The sequence below is a fragment of the Chenopodium album genome, chromosome 17 (genome assembly GCF_948465745.1).
Source record: "Chenopodium album chromosome 17, dcCheAlbu1.1, whole genome shotgun sequence".
Lineage (NCBI taxonomy): Eukaryota > Viridiplantae > Streptophyta > Magnoliopsida > Caryophyllales > Amaranthaceae > Chenopodium > Chenopodium album.
Window position 1 is genome coordinate 7,955,426 of NC_137850.1, and position 19,926 is coordinate 7,975,351.

At 37.8% G+C, this 19,926-nt stretch overlaps 2 protein-coding genes and 1 non-coding gene across 3 annotated transcripts; 1 reads left to right on the top strand and 2 right to left on the bottom strand.

The window, feature by feature from the left end:
• Window positions 1–11,313: 11,313 nt before the first annotated feature.
• LOC145590411 (small nucleolar RNA R71) lies at window positions 11,314–11,420 on the top strand. The gene has a single exon (XR_014102015.1). It is a non-coding gene; the product is annotated as a small nucleolar RNA R71 (small nucleolar RNA).
• A 6,367-nt stretch (window positions 11,421–17,787) lies between these two features.
• Window positions 17,788–18,258, bottom strand: LOC145588614 (uncharacterized). The gene has a single exon (XM_081645239.1). It carries the CDS (start codon window positions 18,256–18,258, stop codon window positions 17,788–17,790), a length of 471 nt encoding a protein of 156 aa, XP_081501365.1.
• Window positions 18,259–18,454: 196 nt separating this feature from the next.
• Window positions 18,455–19,171, bottom strand: LOC145588615 (uncharacterized). Its single transcript, XM_081645240.1, has one exon. The coding sequence runs from the start codon at window positions 19,169–19,171 to the stop codon at window positions 18,455–18,457; it is 717 nt and encodes a 238-aa protein (XP_081501366.1).
• Window positions 19,172–19,926: the final 755 nt, after the last annotated feature.

Genomic DNA, 19,926 nt, shown 5'->3' on the forward strand with positions numbered 1-19,926 from the left:
TTTTTATTTTATTATTTTTTCTTTTTTTAAAAAAAGGGGTTTTTGTTTGGTCTTCCGTAAACTGTAAGATGATTCTTTCAATTACAGACAATGGTTAGGTGAGCAACAATTGTGGGAAAGATGAGTAATTATTTTACAAAGTTAGAAAGAGTTGGCAGACATCTTTTTATAAAAAAAATAAAAAAATTACTTTCTTTCTTCTTACGTAAGGTGCATTAGTAATAGGCATCAAGTATTAATGATGTTACCTAACTAATTCGATTCTAAGACTAACTTGGACTCGTTTATTTGTAGACGGAGGAGGCTACTAGGTGAACGTTTCAGAGGTTAATTACCTTGAGTTTTTACGCACGATCAAGGTAATTTTCAATGTCCATCATATTTAGAATCCTGTTAAGAAACTGTTTTGAATTATTGTGTGCCAACTATGTGCTTATGTAATTATATGTGATGGGTGTGTTACTATATGATATTATGGTATTAAACGTTATACTAGTTTTCTCTATACTAGTATGAGTATTTTCAAAAAAAAAAATAATGGGTATCATATGAGTTTTTAAAGTATTTAAAATCTTGGGAATTGGATGATTAATTATATGTAATTGATGATCTCCAAGGTCTATTGGAAAACGAGTCGTAATTGGTATGTCATGTAGATTGACCATGTTATAATAATACTGAAATTGAAATATTGCTACTTGGCATTATATTGATTTGTTCAATACTTGTGTGCAATGTGATAGGTCAATTTAATCTATTAAAATGTAAATTGAAATAAAGAAGGGAAATGAAACTCGAAAGGGTGAAGAACAGGTTGCCCACTAGTAGTTATGGTTGCTACTAGTTGGTTTGAATTAATGTATATTGTTGTTTAGTCTTCCTCCTAATCAATGGGTATTAGTGAGGGGTGTTCACACTAGGGACATTCTGTTTTATTTATGGCCATTTAGGGTTACGTGCGACCCTCTGTAAAGTAGGTGATGACAGGGACTAGTCCCAGCTTACTTGCGTTATCTTTCCCTTTCTTAAATAAAATAATAAAGTATTATGTGACAATTTGATTTCAGTTTAGTATTATAATGTCTATGAAACTGTATTATGTATAAAATGTTTTCGAACTAAAATTATTTATTTCACGGGATGGAGTTGAAATTACTCAGTTTATCTGATTTTGGGAGTTTTCTCTCTTTTCTTGTTTCTGATTTATTTTACAGGTTGGTAAGAGGGTACTCGGTTACGTGTGAGGAGACGTTAGAATAATCACGTAGCTAAGACAATTTAGTTTATTCCAAACTTATTTATTTTCCTTTAATTGATATTTTTAAAATAATTTGCAGTTTTGATGTAATGACTATTTTATTTTGCCACCACTTAGACCACTTAATTTATTTAATAGTATTTCGTTTTGCTTTGCATTTATTTTCTACGGAAAATAAGTGTAGCGGTAACACTCCCAGGGTTCGATGGTCGGGTTTTGAAAGTTTAAAAGGTTACACTTATTGTTTTAAAAAGACTCGAATTTTGGGGGTGTTACAGGTACTGTTTGGTAGCGTCTGGTTTCGAAGGTGGGTGATGTTTTGGTTGGCCAATCTTTAGGAAGTTACTTTGATGGTCTTCAATTTGGTGTTGGGGTATCTTCAGGTGGTGAGGCAATTCTTCATGCAGTGAATCGGTTGATTGAGGACCGTGGTTCTGATGGTTGTCTTTCTATGTTGTTGGTGGATTTTCAAAATACCTTCAATCTAGTTGATCGTTTGATCATGATACGTGAATTTCGTCGTCGTTTTCCTGGCATTTCGCGATGGGTTGAATTATGCTATTCTAATCTAGCTAGACTATATTATGGGGACCAAACCTTATGGTCGTCTCAAGGAATGTAACAGGGTGATCCCCTTTTTCTCTAGTTGATCGGGCCCGCCTTTTTTTCTTTCGCCCTTCCTGACGCGCCGCGCCCTATCGAGCTTACGTTCACCCGATCGGGCGTGCCTTCTTGGTGCTGCTCCTTTGTGCGCGCCCGCCCGATCAGGCGCAAGCTTGCCCGATCGGGCCCGACTTCTTCTTTGAGGCTTGGACTTCGATTGGGCTCGATTCTTCGGCCCAATCCGGATTTCCCCTTTGGGTCTTGAATACGCGATCCATATGCCCCGGTATCACATACCGAGCCCTTAATCACCGGCTCTAACCGGTCCTGGGCTTCAAAGACGGTCGTGTCCTCCTAATGCTCGTAGTTGCTTCGTGAAAAACCCGAAAAACGCTCCAAATGTGCAATTTCCTACAAAACTCAAGCAAAACTACAAAAACACTAGAAAACATAAATTAGTAATAAAAGTGGCTCTAAAGAGCTAAAAACACCACTAATTATGACCATGGGACGGGGGTAAAACATTATATAAATTGGACATATCAAACTCCCCCAAGCCAAACCTTTTCTTGTCCCTAAGCAAAGAGCTCATCAATGAACATATAAAACATGCTTCATCCCAAGTAAACAAAATCAAGCACAAACGATTCAAGGCAAATCTCATGAACATGCTTCAATATCAATCAATCTCATTCATCTAATCATCCTTCCTCCCCAACAATTGTCAAGTAGAGCAAACCACATGAGCATAACCACATGAGCATATAGAATTCAAGACTAGTGCTCACACACTCAACTCTCATTTATGTGGCGAGAAAAGATGTACTCGATCGCTCTCCAACCAACCCCTTTATATGTGAACAATGCCCTCCCAACTCACACTCTCGTGTGTTTAAACAATGTACGCTCAACCTACTAGTCGACTCGAAATATGTCAAATCATAACTTGCATTGATAAACAACACTTTCACATTCATACAACTCTTATGCACAAAGGTCGGAAGGTCTTTAAAGCTTGTAATGTAAGCCTAGGGTAAAGGGTAGGATAAATTTAGGAAAATGTGAGAGTAAAGCCATGCTTAAGGGAGCCATATCCTACTAAAACCCAAGGTCAAAAACAAGTGATGACCAAACCTCTCCAATCACAACTTATCTCCACAAAAATTCACCAAACAATCATATACACAACACAATCCCAACACTTACATACTCACTCACAAGGTATGATGATATGAAATAGAGTGAATTAAAACAAACTTTGAACTACTTATTCTTTTTTTTTCTTTCCTTTTATTTTTTCAAACTTGAACCTCTTTTTTTTTCTTTTGAATTTTTTCTTTTTTTTCTTGAACAACCTTCAAATAGAACATTTGAACATTTGAAACAACTTTTTTTTTCTTTGCTCTTTTTTTTTTTTTTATCTTTTTACCTCATATTGGAAATTTTCAACTTTGAAACACAAAACATCAATATTTTCCAATCAAAATATCAAAGAACAATCACTCTTCTTTTATTCCCACATTGTGTAAATGATATGCACACCACAACTCCCTCACCTCACCAACTAATAGCTCCCCCAAGCCAAGCTTGGGACTAGTAACCAATGGGGCTCATATAGGCTTGTAATGTGGCTAAATAAACAATAAAAAGGGCACAAGCAACAACATGGGTAACAAGAAGGTAACAAATGTATCTGATATCGTCTGATGGCTACCTAAGAGAACAAATGCCTTCATCCTCCTCAATGTGCATAATATTGAGCCTTATAAACATTACTAATAGTTGCAAACCAATACTCAAATTCCTTGACATACCAGGAACTATTACACAATTCCTAACCAAATCAACTAGTCAAGCACTATATTCACAAATAGTTGGCAAAATTGACGCATGTTTAGGCATCCAAACAATTAAACTTCAAATCATGATCAACAAATTCACAAAGCTCATTATCATGTACCAAGAATCAAAACAATATTTTCCAACTATGGGACATAGGGAAGCATGATTTACAATTCATTGGAACGTATTTTTGAATTTTTATATTTTTCAATTTTTTTTGTATTTTTTTCATAAAGGAAAGCAATAAAAACTACACTAGAAAGCAATAAAACTATACTAGAAAAGCAATAAATAGAGAAAAGAGAGAAAGAGTTACCATATGTACAAGAAATCTCCCCCCAAGCCAAATCAAGCAATGCTCTCATTGACTTGGGAGGGTAGCTAGGAGAAGCTACTCCTCGTCATCATCCATCCTCTCGTAGCCTCCTCCATAACTCGAGCCGGTACGACCCTGACTCGTTCCAGCACCACCGGAGCCCGAACCACCTGCAAAGTAGTTAGGGTCTACATTTCCCCCCATACCCCCAAAAGGAGCATCACCCCCATATCCATGGACTGAAGAGTAGTCCACATAAGTACCAAAAGCTCCGGGGGTGGAATACCCTCCTTGGGGGTATTGGAACCAATCGGGAACTAATGCCTCGGGGGGATAGCCCCTCGGCGTGCATAGTCATCGTACATAGGGTATAAACCCCTCCCGAGGTTCCTCTCTACATGACCTACCCGCCTATCCAAAGTGCCTAACCTAGAGTCTAGGTTTTGCACCATGCCCTCCACTCTCCCTTGCCCCCTCTCTATGCGGTCAAGTTGGCTCCGAAAAGCCGAAAAGTCATAAGGGGCATGGGGGTCGATGTTATAATCGACGGAGGTGGTGGGCATGCCATAGGTGTAGGGTTGGGGTGGTGGTTGGTAGTGTGGTGAATGGTGTTGGGGGGAATGGTGGTGTTGTGGTGAAAGGTGAGGTTCTTGAACCTCGCCTTGACCGTTTATCTCGAAAGTGTAAGAAGGCTTCCCCTTCTCAAATTTGGTCAAGGTGGGGTTGGGTAGTGTAAATGCTTGGTCTCTCCTACCCGATTCCCGGTTGACTATCCACCAAGTCTCACCGCCCATAGGTTGCACCCAATTTAGGCCCCCTAAGTAAGCTAGGTCCATGAGGGTTGAACCCTCCACTTTCCTATGCCCGGTTGGGTTCCATCCTAGGTGTTTAATAGCAATATGGGTCACCAACCCCCCAAAGTAGATAGGCGCCCTAGACCTACCCCCCTCGGCCGCATTGGCCGCCCTTTGAAAATGTTGTGCTATCCTATGTGGTATGTTTAGTTTCTCAGTGGTAGGAATCATATAGGAAGCCAACAATTCAAGTTTATCCCTCCTAACGTTTGCCGGTTCATGCCTCCCAAAAATTGTGAGGCCGGCAAACCTTTGCCAAAACTTTGGGACGGGATGTTGAATCCACGTTCCTTTGGCGTGTTGGAGGTTAAGCAAACCCTCCCCGGTGAGTCTCTTGTAGACCACGGCAATGTGGTCTTGGGAGGGTTCAATAGGTTTGTCCGATTTAAGCTCAAACAATTTACCAAATTCTTTTAAAGTTAATCGCACATCATTGTTTAGCAATCGGAATTGTACATGAGTGATTAAAGCATTCATTTTAATAATATTGAAACTAGAAATAAATTCTAATGTCAAATAATCATAGGTATCATGATGCATTTGGAAGAAACCACTCATTCCTATACCCTTAAACAATTTATCTATGGGTTTATCAAGACCTAGCCTACACAATGTAGGATGATGAATGAATCGAGTAGAGATTACCTGCCTCTGGATGAGGTTGAGCATTCTAGCTCGTTGTTCCATTGAGGTGATAACAACCTCCTCCCATCTCGGTATTTGAATCTCCGGATCGACCATCGGTTGTTGTTGCCTAGAACTTTCACCCCTTTGTTGCCCAGGTCTCTTTGAAGCCATTTGTAGTGAAAATTTTGGGTATTGAAGCTTTCTCTCTCTAAGGGTTTTGAGAAATCTTGAGAGAAAGTGGTAGAAAGTTGGTGGAAAATGTATAGGAAGGTGTGAGGATTAAGAATATGTAAAAAAATTTGAGTTTTGATGGATGAATTTGAGGAGATTTTGAAAGGAAAGTGAGTTTGGAGGTTTGAAAATGGAGGTTTTAGAGAGAGAAAGTGTGAATGCAGAAGAAGAAGTAAGAAAGAAAAAAAAAGAAAGAAAGGGGGAGAAAGGAGTTTCATACCCAGAATTTAGGCGCGCCCGATCGAGCGGCTTCGCCTGATCGGGCAAATTTAAGCTTGGCTGAAATGCGAAATAAGCGCCCGATCGGGCGCGAACTCGAACTTTGGAATCGCCAAAATGCTCGCCCGATTGAGCGAGCCTCGCCTGATATTTCTTTTTGTGTCACTCGATTTCTCCAAAATTCCGCCCGATCGGACGAAATTTCCCTTGATTTTCTTCCTTCCTTGCGCGCCCGATCGGGAGAATATGAGCTCCGATAAATTCCATTTTTCGCGCCCGATCGGACGTATTTAGCTCGAACTATGACCACTAGGTGCGCGCCCGATCGGGCCCGTACCCAATCTGAAGCTTCTTTTTTCTTCAAACTTTTTCTCTTGAAAACTCCTTACTTTGTGATCTAAAACCTGTACAAAAACACTTATGAAAGGTAAAATTTCACTCTCCTCACCTCTCTAAAAAAATAAAATAAAATAAAATAAATGAAAAACTAGTCTAGAAAGCAAGAGATACGGGTTGCCTCCCCCAAAGCGCTGGTTTATCTAGGTCCCGCACGACCCTCTTACCACATTGAAGCTCAAAATGAATCGGAACCGCTTAGGTGAAGTAATTCAACTGCACCAATCGTAGCCCCCTCATGATATAGCTTGAGTCTTTGGCCATTAACCTTGAACTCGTTACCATGTTCATCGAAAACCTCCACAGAACCGAATTTATTAGCCCTTTTTACAGTAAAAGGACTCGACCACCTTGACCTCAACTTTCCTAGGAATAGTTTAAGTCTAGAGTTGAACAACGACACTTTATCACCCTCTTTGAATTCTATCGGAAGGATCATCTTGTCGTGCCATCTCTTTGTCTTCTCCTTGTAGACACGAGCACTATCATAGGCCGTCAATCTAAACTCATCGAGTTGGTTAAGTTGAAATAACCTCTTTTCTCCCGCTAAGTTTACATCCAAATTAAGCTCCTTAATAGCCCAATATGCCTTGTATTCTAATTCGATCAGGAGATGACATGCTTTACCGTACACGAGTCTATATGGAGTAGTACCTATTGGGGTCTTAAACGCAGTTCTGTACGCCCAAAGGGTGTCATCCAACCTATCGCTCCAATCTTTCCTTGACTTTGCCACCACCTTCTCTAGAATGGCCTTGATCTCACGGTTAGAAACTTCAACTTGGCCACTAGTTTGGGGATGGTAGGCTAAACCTGTCCTATGATAGACACCATACCTTTTGAGGAGGGTGTCCAACTTCCGCTCATGAAAGTGAGATCCTCCGTCATTGATTATAGCTCTAGGTACTCCAAATCTTGGAAAGATGGTCTTCTTGAAAAGTCTGTGGACGACCTTGGCATCATTAGTAGGAGTAGCGATGGCCTCAACCCACTTGGATACATAATCGACGGCGACAAGTATATAGCGGTTCCCTTTTGAAGAAGGGAACGGTCCCATGTAATCAACACCCCAAACGTCAAAAATTTCAACTTCCAAAATTCCAGTTTGAGGCATCTCATGCCGCCGCGAGATGTTGCCAGTCCTTTGGCAAGAGTCACAAGCCTGCACAAAAGTGTTAGTATCCTTAAACATTGTAGGCCAATAAAAACCTGACTCATTAATCTTGGCCACCGTTTTAGTGGGGCCATGATGTCCTCCATATGGTGAGGTGTGGCAACTAGTAAGCACACCATGGACTTCCCATTCGGGAACACACTTGCGTAATAATCCATCTGCACACTCATGAAACAAAAAAGGATCATCCCAAAAATAATGTTTAACATCCGAAAGGAATTTCTTTTTTTGTTGGTAGGACAAGTCAGGAGGTAGAGTGCCACCCACTAAATAATTAGCAAAGTTGGCATACCATGGGTGTTGCTCTACAACTACATATAGATTGTCATCAGGGAAAGAATCATCTATAGGAAGAGAATCCTTACCCTCATCATACCTGATACGTGACAAGTGGTCTGCCACTACGTTCTCTGCTCCCTTTTTATCTTTTATTTCGATATTAAAATCTTAGAGCAAAAGAACCCAACGGAGTAGCCTTGGCTTTGATTCCGCCTTAGCTATCAAGTACTTCAACGCTGCATGGTCAGTAAAAACAATGACTTTAGAACCAACAAGATATGATCTAAATTTTTCTAAAGCATATATAACAGCAAGAAACTCCTTCTCCGTAGTGGCATAGTTGACTTGAGCTTCATCCAAAGTTTTGCTTGCATAATAAATAGCATGCAAAACTTTGTCCTTTCGTTGTCCGAGCACGTCTCCTAGTGCGAAGTCACTTGCATCACACATGATCTCGAAAGGTAAATTCTAATCGGGAGCACATATGATGGGTGGCGATATCAAAGCCTGCTTAATCCTGTTAAAAGCCTCAAGACACTCGTCAGTAAAAATAAAAGGGGCATCCTTGAGTAAAAGCTGAGTCAGTGGTTTAGCAATTTTAGAAAAATCTTTGATAAAGCGACGATAAAACCCCGCATGACCCAAGAAACTTCTAACTCCCTTAACATTAACTGGGGGAGGTAATTGCTCAATCAATGAAATCTTAGCTTTGTCGACTTGTATGCCCTTGTCAGATACAATATGACCTAGAACTACTCCCTCTGTTACCATAAAGTGACATTTTTCCCAGTTTAGAACTAAGTTGCATTCTTCACATCGTTTTAAAATTTTAGTGAGATTTATTAGACATGAATCAAATGAAGAACCATACACGCTAAAATCATCCATAAAGACTTCCATAATAAACTCTATGAAATCAGAAAAGATGCTCATCATACAACGTTGAAAGGTAGAGGGGGCATTACATAAACCAAAGGGCGTTCTACGATATGCAAAAGTGCCATAGGGGCATGTAAAGGTTGTCTTCTCCTGATCTTCAGGTTGAATCGGAATTTGAAAAAATCCCGAATACCCATCCAAATAGCAAAAGAACTTATGGTTAGCTAACCTCTCGGGCATTTGATCTATAAAGGGGAGGGGGAAATGGTCCTTTTTAGTGGCGATGTTCAGTCTACGATAATCAATACACATACGCCACCCTGTTACAGTTCTAGTGGGAATTAATTCATTTTTTTCATTAGTGATCACAGTCATCCCACCTTTTTTGGCACTACCTGCACAGGACTTACCCACTTGGAGTCAGAAATAGGATAAATAATACCTACATCAAGTAATTTCATAACCTCTTTCTTGACTACTTCCTGCATGTTAGGATTCAACCTTCTTTGGGGTTGAATGCAGGGCTTATAGTTATCCTCTAAATGTATCCTATGCATACAAAAATCAGGGCTAATACCCTTAAGATCATCAATACTGTACCCAATTGCTTTCTTATGGGTTTGAAGAACCCCTAGAAGTTGGGAAGTTTGTAGGTCATTAAGTGCAGTACTGATGATCACGGGGTATAGTTCCTGTTCATCCAGAAAAATATATTTTAAATGAGAAGGGAGAGGTTTTAGTTCAGGTTTCTTGACCTCTGCAGGTTTCGATTCCTGAACTAAATTTACTACCTTCATTGTCTCCTTGGGGTCTAACTCTTTTAAGGAAAAAGCTCTTTCTATATTTTGTACTTCATTACCCCAGACGCTTGCATTATCTGCAGATAAATTCCCACAAATAATTTCCTCCAGGGGATCCCTTGCAAGAACCTGTGGCAAGCTATCATCACAAATATCGTCCATTATATCAATTACATCAATATAACAACAATTTTCCTCTAGCATAGGCCCTTTCAAAACTTTCCCTAAATTAAAAGTAACATTATTATCACCAACAGAAAGGGTTAGTTTACCATTTTTCACATCAATAATGGCTCCTGCAGTATGGAGGAAAGGCCTACCTAATATAATGGGTATTTGTGTGTCCTCTGCCATGTCTAAAACAACAAAATCAACAGGAATAAAAAAATTTACCAACTCTGACAGGGACATCCTCTAAAATACCTAGGGGGTATTTTACAGAACGATCCGCCATTTGCAAAGTGATATTAGTAACTTTTAATTCTCCCATATTAAGTTTAGCACAGACAGACGATGGCATAACGCTGACACTGGCACCCAAATCACACAAAGCTTTATCAATAAAAACATTCCCTATATCACAAGGGATAGAAAAACTGTCGGGATCCTTTAATTTAGGAGGGGATTTATTTTGCAATAAAGCGCTACACTCCTCTGTAAAAGCTACAGTTTCTACCTCATTAAAGGCCCTTTTCCTAGTCAGAATGTCTTTCATAAATTTAGCATATGCAGGAACCTGAGAGATTAAATCTGTGAAAGGAACTGTTACCTCCAGGTTTTTCACAACCTATAATAACTTACCAAATTGTTTATCAAACTTACTCTTCAATTGTCTATTAGGGAACGGTAGTTTGATAATCGGGCTCTGCACATCTCCTCCCTTATCCTGAGATTTACCCTGCAAAGAAACATTAGAAGGGTTAGTATCTTTTTGTAGGCCTGCAGGGTTAGCAGGATTAGTGTTTGGTATAGAGGAATCTAGATCAGGTACAGGTCCATCTTCCTTTGGCATGGGAGGTCCATCATAATGTGAACCACTCCTTAGAGTGATTGCATTGGCATGATCTGTGGGATGGATTGGTTGCGATGGTAGAGCTCCCTGCTGACGGGTTTGTAGGGTAGATGAAAGTTACGCAATTAGATTATCCATGATTTTATTATGAGCTAAAATTGAATCAATTTGTGCATCCCTACTCTCCATATGCTTTTGCATGTTGGTAAGCATTGCTCTAATTTCTATCATAGCAGGGTCAGAAGATGATGAGGGTTGTGCTTGGTTTTTCTAGCCAGAATTAGGATGGTAATATTTCTGCTGTGGTGGAGGTTGCTGTTGTGGTTGTTGTGAAGGTGGAGGGTTTTGTACATTGGTACTTCGGTAAGAGAGATAAGGATGGTTCCGGTAACCAGGATTATAAGAGTTGGAATATGGGTTATTCTGCCTATAGGTTTGGAAGGCATTAACTTGTTCCATGGAACTCCTACAATCTTGCTCCCAATGCCCTACAATTCCACAATTTTCACAAAAAGCTTCAATGTTAGCAACAGCAGAAACATTAGCTACAGAGTTAGGAGTAGTAGTAAGGTTATCTAATTTTTGACAAATAGACGTTAATTGAGCTTGCAAAAAGGATACGGAATCGACATTATGTTTTCCTTTATTTGCAAACCTTCTTGGATTCCCGTATTGGGAATTGTGTATTTCCATATCTTCAATAACCTGTCCTGCATCGTCCACATTTAAATTCATGAATCTCCCACTAGCTGCAGAATCTAGAACCGATCTAAATGAATTTCCAAGTCCATTGTAGAAAGCTTGGATCAATTTCCACTGTGCTAGATTATGGTGGGGGCATTCTCTCTGTAGGTCCTTGAACCTCTCCCAAGCCTCATATAGCGTTTCATCGGCCTCTTGAGCGAAGTTCTGAATAGCACTCCTTAGTACCGCTGTTCTCTCTGAAGGATAATATTTATTATAGAAATTCAAAGCAAGAGTTTCCTAGTCAGTAATACCAAGTGCAGTTCTATTCAAACCATTAAACCATAATTTAGCTTTGCCACATAATGAAAAGGGAAAAAGAATCTCCCTGATTTGGTCCTGCGTGACCCCGGCTTGTCTAATGGTGTTACAATACTGGCAGAAATCTGCAATGTGAAGATTAGGATCTTCACCCTTAGCTCCACTAAATTTCTTCCTCTCTATCATAGTGATAAATTGGGGCTTGATCTCAAATTGAACTCCATCAAGAGCCGGAGTGGGAGTAAGGTGCGGGAAATCTGTGAGCTTCGGCTGCGAGTAGTCACTAAGCTTCTTTTGGGCCGTCATCTCTGATTCTGAATCTGAAGGAATTTCTGCGTCGCTAGAATCAGAGGGAGGGTCTCTTCGATTGTTGTCTTCCTTAGAACCCGCCAGAATTTTTCTATAAAGGTTCCTCTGCCTATGAAACGAGCGCTCGATCTCAGGATCGAATGGAATGTAACCTGATCTGAAACACCTGAGCATAAACAAGGAACTAAAAGACAAATATGAGAATTGCCTCAAAGAACTAACGTTCTCTAAGACAAGAGGGGATAATCTAGACTACAAAAATAATCAGAAAATAAAAATAAGACCGTTTCCCCGACAACGGAGCCAAAATTTGACAGGCTCAAGCCGTATTCACCCAATCAAAAATAAAACCTAAATCCACTAACTATGCAGATAGGGAAGAAGGGTTGAACCACAGGAAAACAAGTCAATTTACTCCTAACTAATTAAGTGCAATCTAAATTATCAAGTAACAAATTGTTGTAAAAAGGGTAATTAAATACTAAAAGGTAAGAGTAGGAAGGGAATAAAAAGGGTATAAATGAATGAAGGAAAAACCTAGGGCATAGGTTCACTAATAAACAATATTCCAGGGCAAATCATAATAAGCAATCATCAAGCATCAATTAATCAGATTATAAAGGGCTTTCGCTACGTATTATAATCACAGAGTTAATTTACCGGTATTAAATCTCATCTCTCGAATCTCGACTTAACCATTTATAAATTAGTCTGCCTATTGAAACTAAGCCTAAACATCAATTCTCATCTGTCGAATCTCGAATTAATATTGCTAAACTCATACAATTAAATCTGGCCAAACCTAATTGCATAGCATTAAATCAATCAATAGGAAATCAATCAAGCATTGATAATCAACAATCACAAATTACCCCTTCATATTATTTATTAGATCCCCATAAACCCTAGAAATGAAACTACTCAAACATAATTAAATTTAAACTAATCAAAACAATAAAGCAAGACCTAATGAAAGGATTAAAGAAAATAACTAAAATTAAAATAGAAGAAATTGTTACCAAAAGAAATCTGGATTGAGGAATGGAGTTAAGAACAAAGTTAAAGAGAATTTTAGAGAGAGAAAAATATTCTAAGTAGAGAGAGAAAATCTAAAAAGAGAAGGTAATCAAAATTATGTCCAAAAATTGTACTTAAACATCCCTAAAACACATCCTAATTGAAAACTAACAATCTCGACAATCAGGTCCTCTAAAAACACGCGCCCGATCGGGCGAAGGGCCGCCCGATCGGGCCCGCCTTTTTTTCTTTCGCCCTTCCTGACGCGCCGCGCCCGATCGAGCTTACGCTCACCCGATCGGGCGCGCCTTCTTGGTGCTGCTCCTTTGTGCGCGCCCGCCCGATCGGCCGCAAGCTTGCCCGATCGGGCCCGGCTTCTTCTTCGAGGCTTGGACTTCGATTGGGCTCGATTCTTCGGCCCAATCCGGATTTCCCCTTCGGGTCTTGAATACTCGATCCATATGCCCCGGTATCACATACCGAGCCCTTAATCACCGGCTCTAACCGGTCCTGGGCTTCAAAGACGGTCGTGTCCTCCTAATGCTCGTAGTTGCTTCGTGAAAAACCCGAAAAACGCTCCAAATGTGCAATTTCCTACAAAACTCAAGCAAAACTGCAAAAACACTAGAAAACACAAATTAGTAATAAAAGTGGCTCTAAAGAGCCAAAAACACCACTAATTATGACCATGGGACGGGGGTAAAACATTATATAAATTGGACATATCAGTGCTACCGCCACGTGTTCAAACATTAAGGCTATATCGGAAATTAGCAGCGGAAAAACTAATTCAGTTATAAATTAGTTTCAAAACCAATAAACAAAACCAAATTAAGTCTTACAACTTGAAACCATTAAGGCCCTTATTCAAAACCCAAACTAGTAAAAGTAGTACAAAATGAAACCGAGTTTAAACCAATTCAAAAGTAAGTAGCAAAATAAATTGTGAAAAGCAACCAACATTCCGCTCAAAATCCCACCACCTAGATGCGAATGCTGCATGTGTAAGAACCTGTGATTAATCTGCTCCCCAATATTACAAGTGCAAAAATTGGATCGTCACAGGGTCAATGAAAGGCGTAGGCCATGACCAAAGAAAGACACCCAAAAGCACGCAATCAACAAAGCTGAGTACATACATCCGCGGAATATAATAAGAATTCCCTATCATGCTACTAATAATCAATCATCACGCATCATTAAACTATAGACTCAACTGTCAGTTTTACTGATACTTCACTAGTTAATAGTAGTTAAATCATTTCATTTTATTCATTGGATCAAGCAATAGACAAGGTTGTCCATCCCATGCTCCATTTGGAACATCAATAAAAAAAAACCCCATGCCTCCTTTTGGAAACATCAATAAAACATCCAACGACCACGAGCGCGACTCCGTGACCGTAGCTAGTATGAGATCTCATCTAACTCCTAGTTTTTGAAAAGTATTTGAAACAAGAGACTCGTAGATCAGACGACCTCTAGAAAAGTGCACGGCTAATGCCTCGTGTACCACAACCCCTGATTGTCATTACTCTAGATGTGCACAAATTCAGAGTTTTATTGCTCATCTATCTTGCACTTTACATAATTTACAAGTTTAGACTTGGTGATGACTCATATGCAAAACAATACAATCAATCCAATATCAATTCAATCAAGTAAACCAAGTTTCCAATTCATTCTTGATTTATTAGTGACGAGCAATATTTATTATTGATTCCTTTAACTACCTCGATGTATAAACACCTTGAGTGCATAAAGCACCCCAAAACCTTAACCTCGTCATATAAGACTTTAATAAACTCCCTCTACTCAAATCATAATTAATTCATGAAAGAGTATTAAAAATTAACCTCATGGAACAATTATCAAAATTAATTCCACTTATAGACAACCAAGAATTCATAACCTTTAATTAATCATAACATATCCAATTGATAAGAAAATTACTTATACATCACCCACAACCGTAGTCATATACTTATATCTCAAACATGTCTCATACACAATATACGGAAATCACAATGTATAACCAAACAATTAAGCCCAGTCTTCACTATACATGATACTAAGTTCTCGATACATCCCTAATCATGCTTCTAAAGGCAAGGTTTCGTAACCCGTACGTACCTTGAGTAAGCAAGTTGGTATACCACTTTACTAACTAGAAATCACCTTCAATAAAGTCCTCTCCTAAACCAAACAATGAGATCTCAATCAATACCCAAATATCAAATTTACAGCAATACAACCTGATTTAAAACTCATTAAAACTTCCTTAAAAACATGTTTTTATGCTCCATTAATCAATAGAAATTCAATAGGAACAAAAGCCCTAATTTCATAGGAACCCTAAAATCCCAATTAAATTAAATTGAAACCCTAGGTTTATAAATTATAAAATTTGAAAATAAATAACACAACTATAAATCTGAAATTATAAGTTCAAAACATCAAAAACATGATTTTGATACTAAAAATATAAAATTTATACTATAAAATCAAAACATAAACCAAAATTAATAATTTTAGCAAAATAAGAAAACCAAAGGGAAGAGAGAAAGGAGCAGCCACGAGGGTGGTGCTGCTGGCGGGCTGGTAGGTCGTCGGTTGACTGGTGGCCGGCGTCAGGTGGGCGGCGGCGACAGCAAGCAGCGCCGGTGGTGAACAGTAGCAGCGGTAGCAGTGTGAGACTTTCTCACGTAAGGAGAAATAAGGGGAAAGAAAGAAAGGGAAAAAAAAGAAAAGAAAAAAAGAAAAGAAAAAATAAAAATAAAAATAAAATAAGGGAAAAAGAAAATAAGACTAACCTTTTTATGTGGGAAAAATTTGGGGATTTATGAAGTATTTATAGGAGAGAGAGTTGTAGGGTAAGTAGGAAGATTGGGCTCATAAAATAATGGGTCAATTAAGAAATAAAATGAACTAGGCTTTGTTTGTTTGGACATAAATTGTAGAATGATGGTTCATAAAATTTTTTTTGTAATAAAATCGTTTATCAACCCAAAAATAATTTGAAACTTGAAATAAAATTCCGGAAAAATACAATTAAATATTATAAATAAAATAAAATATCATTTATAAAATATTTAAAAATACGGGGGATTACAGTACCCTTACCATTTTTTATGCTCTTAAGCATAAGTTGGTCTTTTTAAACACACTTCATATCCCTTCCCCTTTTACCACTCCTTGTTTATAGAAATAAAGGGATAAGGGCCTGTTTTATTCCTATTCCTATTCCATGAGAGGATGTTATACACACTCGGGTGCACCATACCGTACACCCATGGGTATTTGTTCTCATTTTGATGATTGTTTTTCATTTTATCATCAAATGAAGAACAAAAACTAACATTAGGTTAGTTGGGTGTACAGTACATGCGGGTGTATATAACAAATTCTACTATTCCATCCCTTTTTAATCCTCATGCCCCTAAATAAACACTACTCCTTCCATGTTTTTATAAGTGTTAAACTTACCAAACGCGGTCGTGTTTTATTAAGTATTACATTTTCTTTTTTAGAAATTATACACATTTTAATATTATATATCTCTCCTCTCATGGTCCCTACACAAACCCAATATTTTTTTATTATTATTTCTTTCCTCTCACATTCATTATTTTTCAATAAATTATTAACCGCACTATCTTTCTTTCGAGTGAGCCCAGGTTAATCTCAGAGATTAACATTCCATTTTATCTCCTCTCACAACTTTATGTATTGATTTTTATGCCACTTTACTTTTATCATTTAAAAAAATAAAAGAAAATGATTAGGTTGTGAGTGGAGATATATTCACAAATTTATCTCAGAGATAAACTTGTTTTTACCCCTTTCTTTTACAAATTATAAATAATCCAACTACCCCACTTATCTCTTATTTTATTTAAGTCAATTAAATTACCTAAAACTATGTGTCGGTTAAAATGTAACACTTATTTAAAATACGAAGGGAGTACATTTTTTTCGGAGGCATTTGGTATGAGAGATATGGATAAGATATGTGGATAAGAAAATAATTATGGGTGGGAATAAAATAAAGTGTTATCATTTGATATAAGTTAAGGATACAAGTAGAGAAAGTAATAAAGTTACTTATATATCCTTACTAACTTTGTTCTTTTCCTTTATTTTCTTTTCTTTTCATAAAGGGTATATATTTATTTTCAATTATAACCTCCAATTTTCCCTTACACAAACGCTTACAACCTTTTTGTTTGTGGGGATTATTAATGGGATAAATATTTAAAATCCCTCATATCTCATTATCACTTGTTTGGTTGAGAGAATACAAGCTATCCCATGTAGAAGAGATAGGGATAAAATAGGAGCTTATCTCTCTATTTCTATTACAAGGGGACATGTATAAGGTTTGGGGATAAAATTGAAAGGCAAAAGACAATTTTACCTTTAATGAATAGGAAGAAAGAGGAGAGAGAAGAAAGGATAGTTAAGTAATTTACTAATTCAAATTTTTTTAAAATTTTTTAATTTTTGAATTGCTACCTGCCTATTAGAGCACCAGCATTCAAGAGGAAGCTACAATCCTTTCCCAATTTCTCTCTCCTTTCCTCCACTTGACACATTACACTCTCTTTCTTCTACATCACTTCCCACTATCTCCATCCTTTTACTTATCCTCTTTCTTAAATATTTCCAACACCAATAAGTATCCTTTCCCATTTACTCTCTCCTATTTACATATACCCCACCATATATTCTCTCTCCTATTTACACACCTAATTATTATTTAAGTTTGTAAAATATGTTTATTATTATTATTATTATTATTATTATTAATCGAACAAAAATACGTCAACTAATACAATTTCACATTAATTTAAAAAATTAGTAAAATACGAAATACATGAATTAAAAGACATAAATTAAAAATATGAAATAAACGGATGAAAATAAGCAACGAAAATAACACACATAATTTAAAATTATTAAAATGTTAAATTTCAACCGAACTCCCTGACCTTGCCCATAAATGCTCAACCAAGTCGTTCTTTAATGCCTCATAAACTTGTCTATCGCGAATCTCCCCTCTTGAAGCTATCAATCTACTAAAATTATAAGGATCATACTGCCCAGGCGTTACGGTAAATGTTGTTGCATTTCTGGTTGAGGACGACCCTGGCATAATTTCATACTGTTCTTGGGCAAATTCAAGTGGATCTTTATAGTTTAAATACGTATCACGCTCGTCTTCAACTATCATGTTGTGGATGATGATGCAAGTCATCATGATTTTCCACATCAACTCTACACTCCATGCCAAAGCAGGCTTCCTAATTATTGCAAACCGAGCTTGTAACACACCAAATGCACGCTCAACATCCTTTTTAGCACTCTCTTGACGTGTAGTGAACAATTTATCCTTTAAGGTTTGTGGGCTGCAATAGCGTCTATGAATGTCGACCATTTTGGATAAATCCCATCTGTGAGATAATATCCTTTGTTGTAATTATTTCCGTTAACAGTGAACAAAACTTGTGGAGCACGATTATTTATTATATCATCAAACACCGGAGAACGTTGAATTACATTAATGTCGTTGCAAGATCCAGGCGTCCCAAAGAAGGCGTGCCAAATCCATAAATCCCTGGAAGCAATCGCTTCTAAAATAACAGTCGTCGTTTTAGATCTTCCTTGATACATTCCTTTTCATCCAGCTGGACAATTTTTTTAGACCCAATGCATGCAATCAATGCTGCCCAACATGCCAGGAAACCTCTATCCTCCCTTTCTCTAAGGAGGCGTTGGATATCTTCCAATGTTGGCTTGCGAAGGTACTCAGTTGCAAATTGAGCAATTACTCCGTCGACAAACTGTGCAAGACATTCTCTAGCAGTGCTTTCACCGAACTTTAGATACTCATCTACTTGATCAGCAGAACAACCATAAGCTAACATACGTATGGCTGCTGTGCATTTATGAAGGGGTGAAGCACCAAGACGCATGGTAGCATCTGGGTGTTGTTGGAAGTAACGGTTAGTTGCACTTAATGTGTTGACAATGCAAAGGAAAAGGGGTCTTCGCATACGAAACCTCCTTCGAAATGTGGTTTCATCGTATACTGGTTGGTCACTAAAGTAATCTGAAACTAAATTGTCGTGAGCTGCTTCACGATTTCTCGGCACAGTTATTCTTCGTTTTCTTTGACGTTTTTGTTCATTTTGCCGTATTGAATTGTTTACAGCTACAAGTACTGCATTTTGCATTACTTGTAATCGATGACTCTCGTTGATAAAATTCATGACCATTTGATCATAGATTTCATCAGTTGAACTTGAAGACGAAGAAGAAGAACTTGAAGAGTTTGAATCGAAATTCATATTTGTTTATTACCAAACGATATTTGAAATAGAAGGTTTTGGGTTTTTTTTTAAAAAAAAATGCTAAAGGGAATATAAGGTTGATATTAATAGATGTAATGTTATTGGGAGTAATTTTATGAATTTTATAGATAGAAAATGGGATAAGGTTAGTCAGAAGATAAGATTTATGATAAGGATATGTGGACATTATACATTTCTAATTCAATTTCATCAGGAACGGGCTTTTGCATTAACCTTTCTGACATTCTAAACTTCATGGCCTCGTCCTTTTGCCTTTTCTTTTCTTCAACTTGTGCTTTTTTAAGTTCATCTCTTTCCTTCAACTGATCCAGAAGTTGCCCACCCAAATCATTCAACTTATCACTAACTTCGTTAAAATTTGCGTTTAACGCTTCAAGATTTATACTTGAAGATGAAGTAGTAGATGCTTTACCTTTCATCTTTGTCTGTTTTATGCCAGCGGGTCTTTTACCTCTTCCTCCAACCTCAGATGGTGAATTAGGTTGTGATCTTTTACCGCTTCCCCCCACTTTCGGTTGACCCAAAGTTCATATTAATACATAGAAATTACATTCATATTTGATTGATCTTTGGCCAAAGATGGATCCCATTTCGGATATTTTCTCAATTCCTCAAAACAGTGCAATAAACAAAACATCTTGTTATTAGTTGCGTAATAATCTTTGTGAGCAAATTTCTCCAAATTTTGCTCGGACTCACCACTACCCTTGGTTCGATAATGATACCCATAT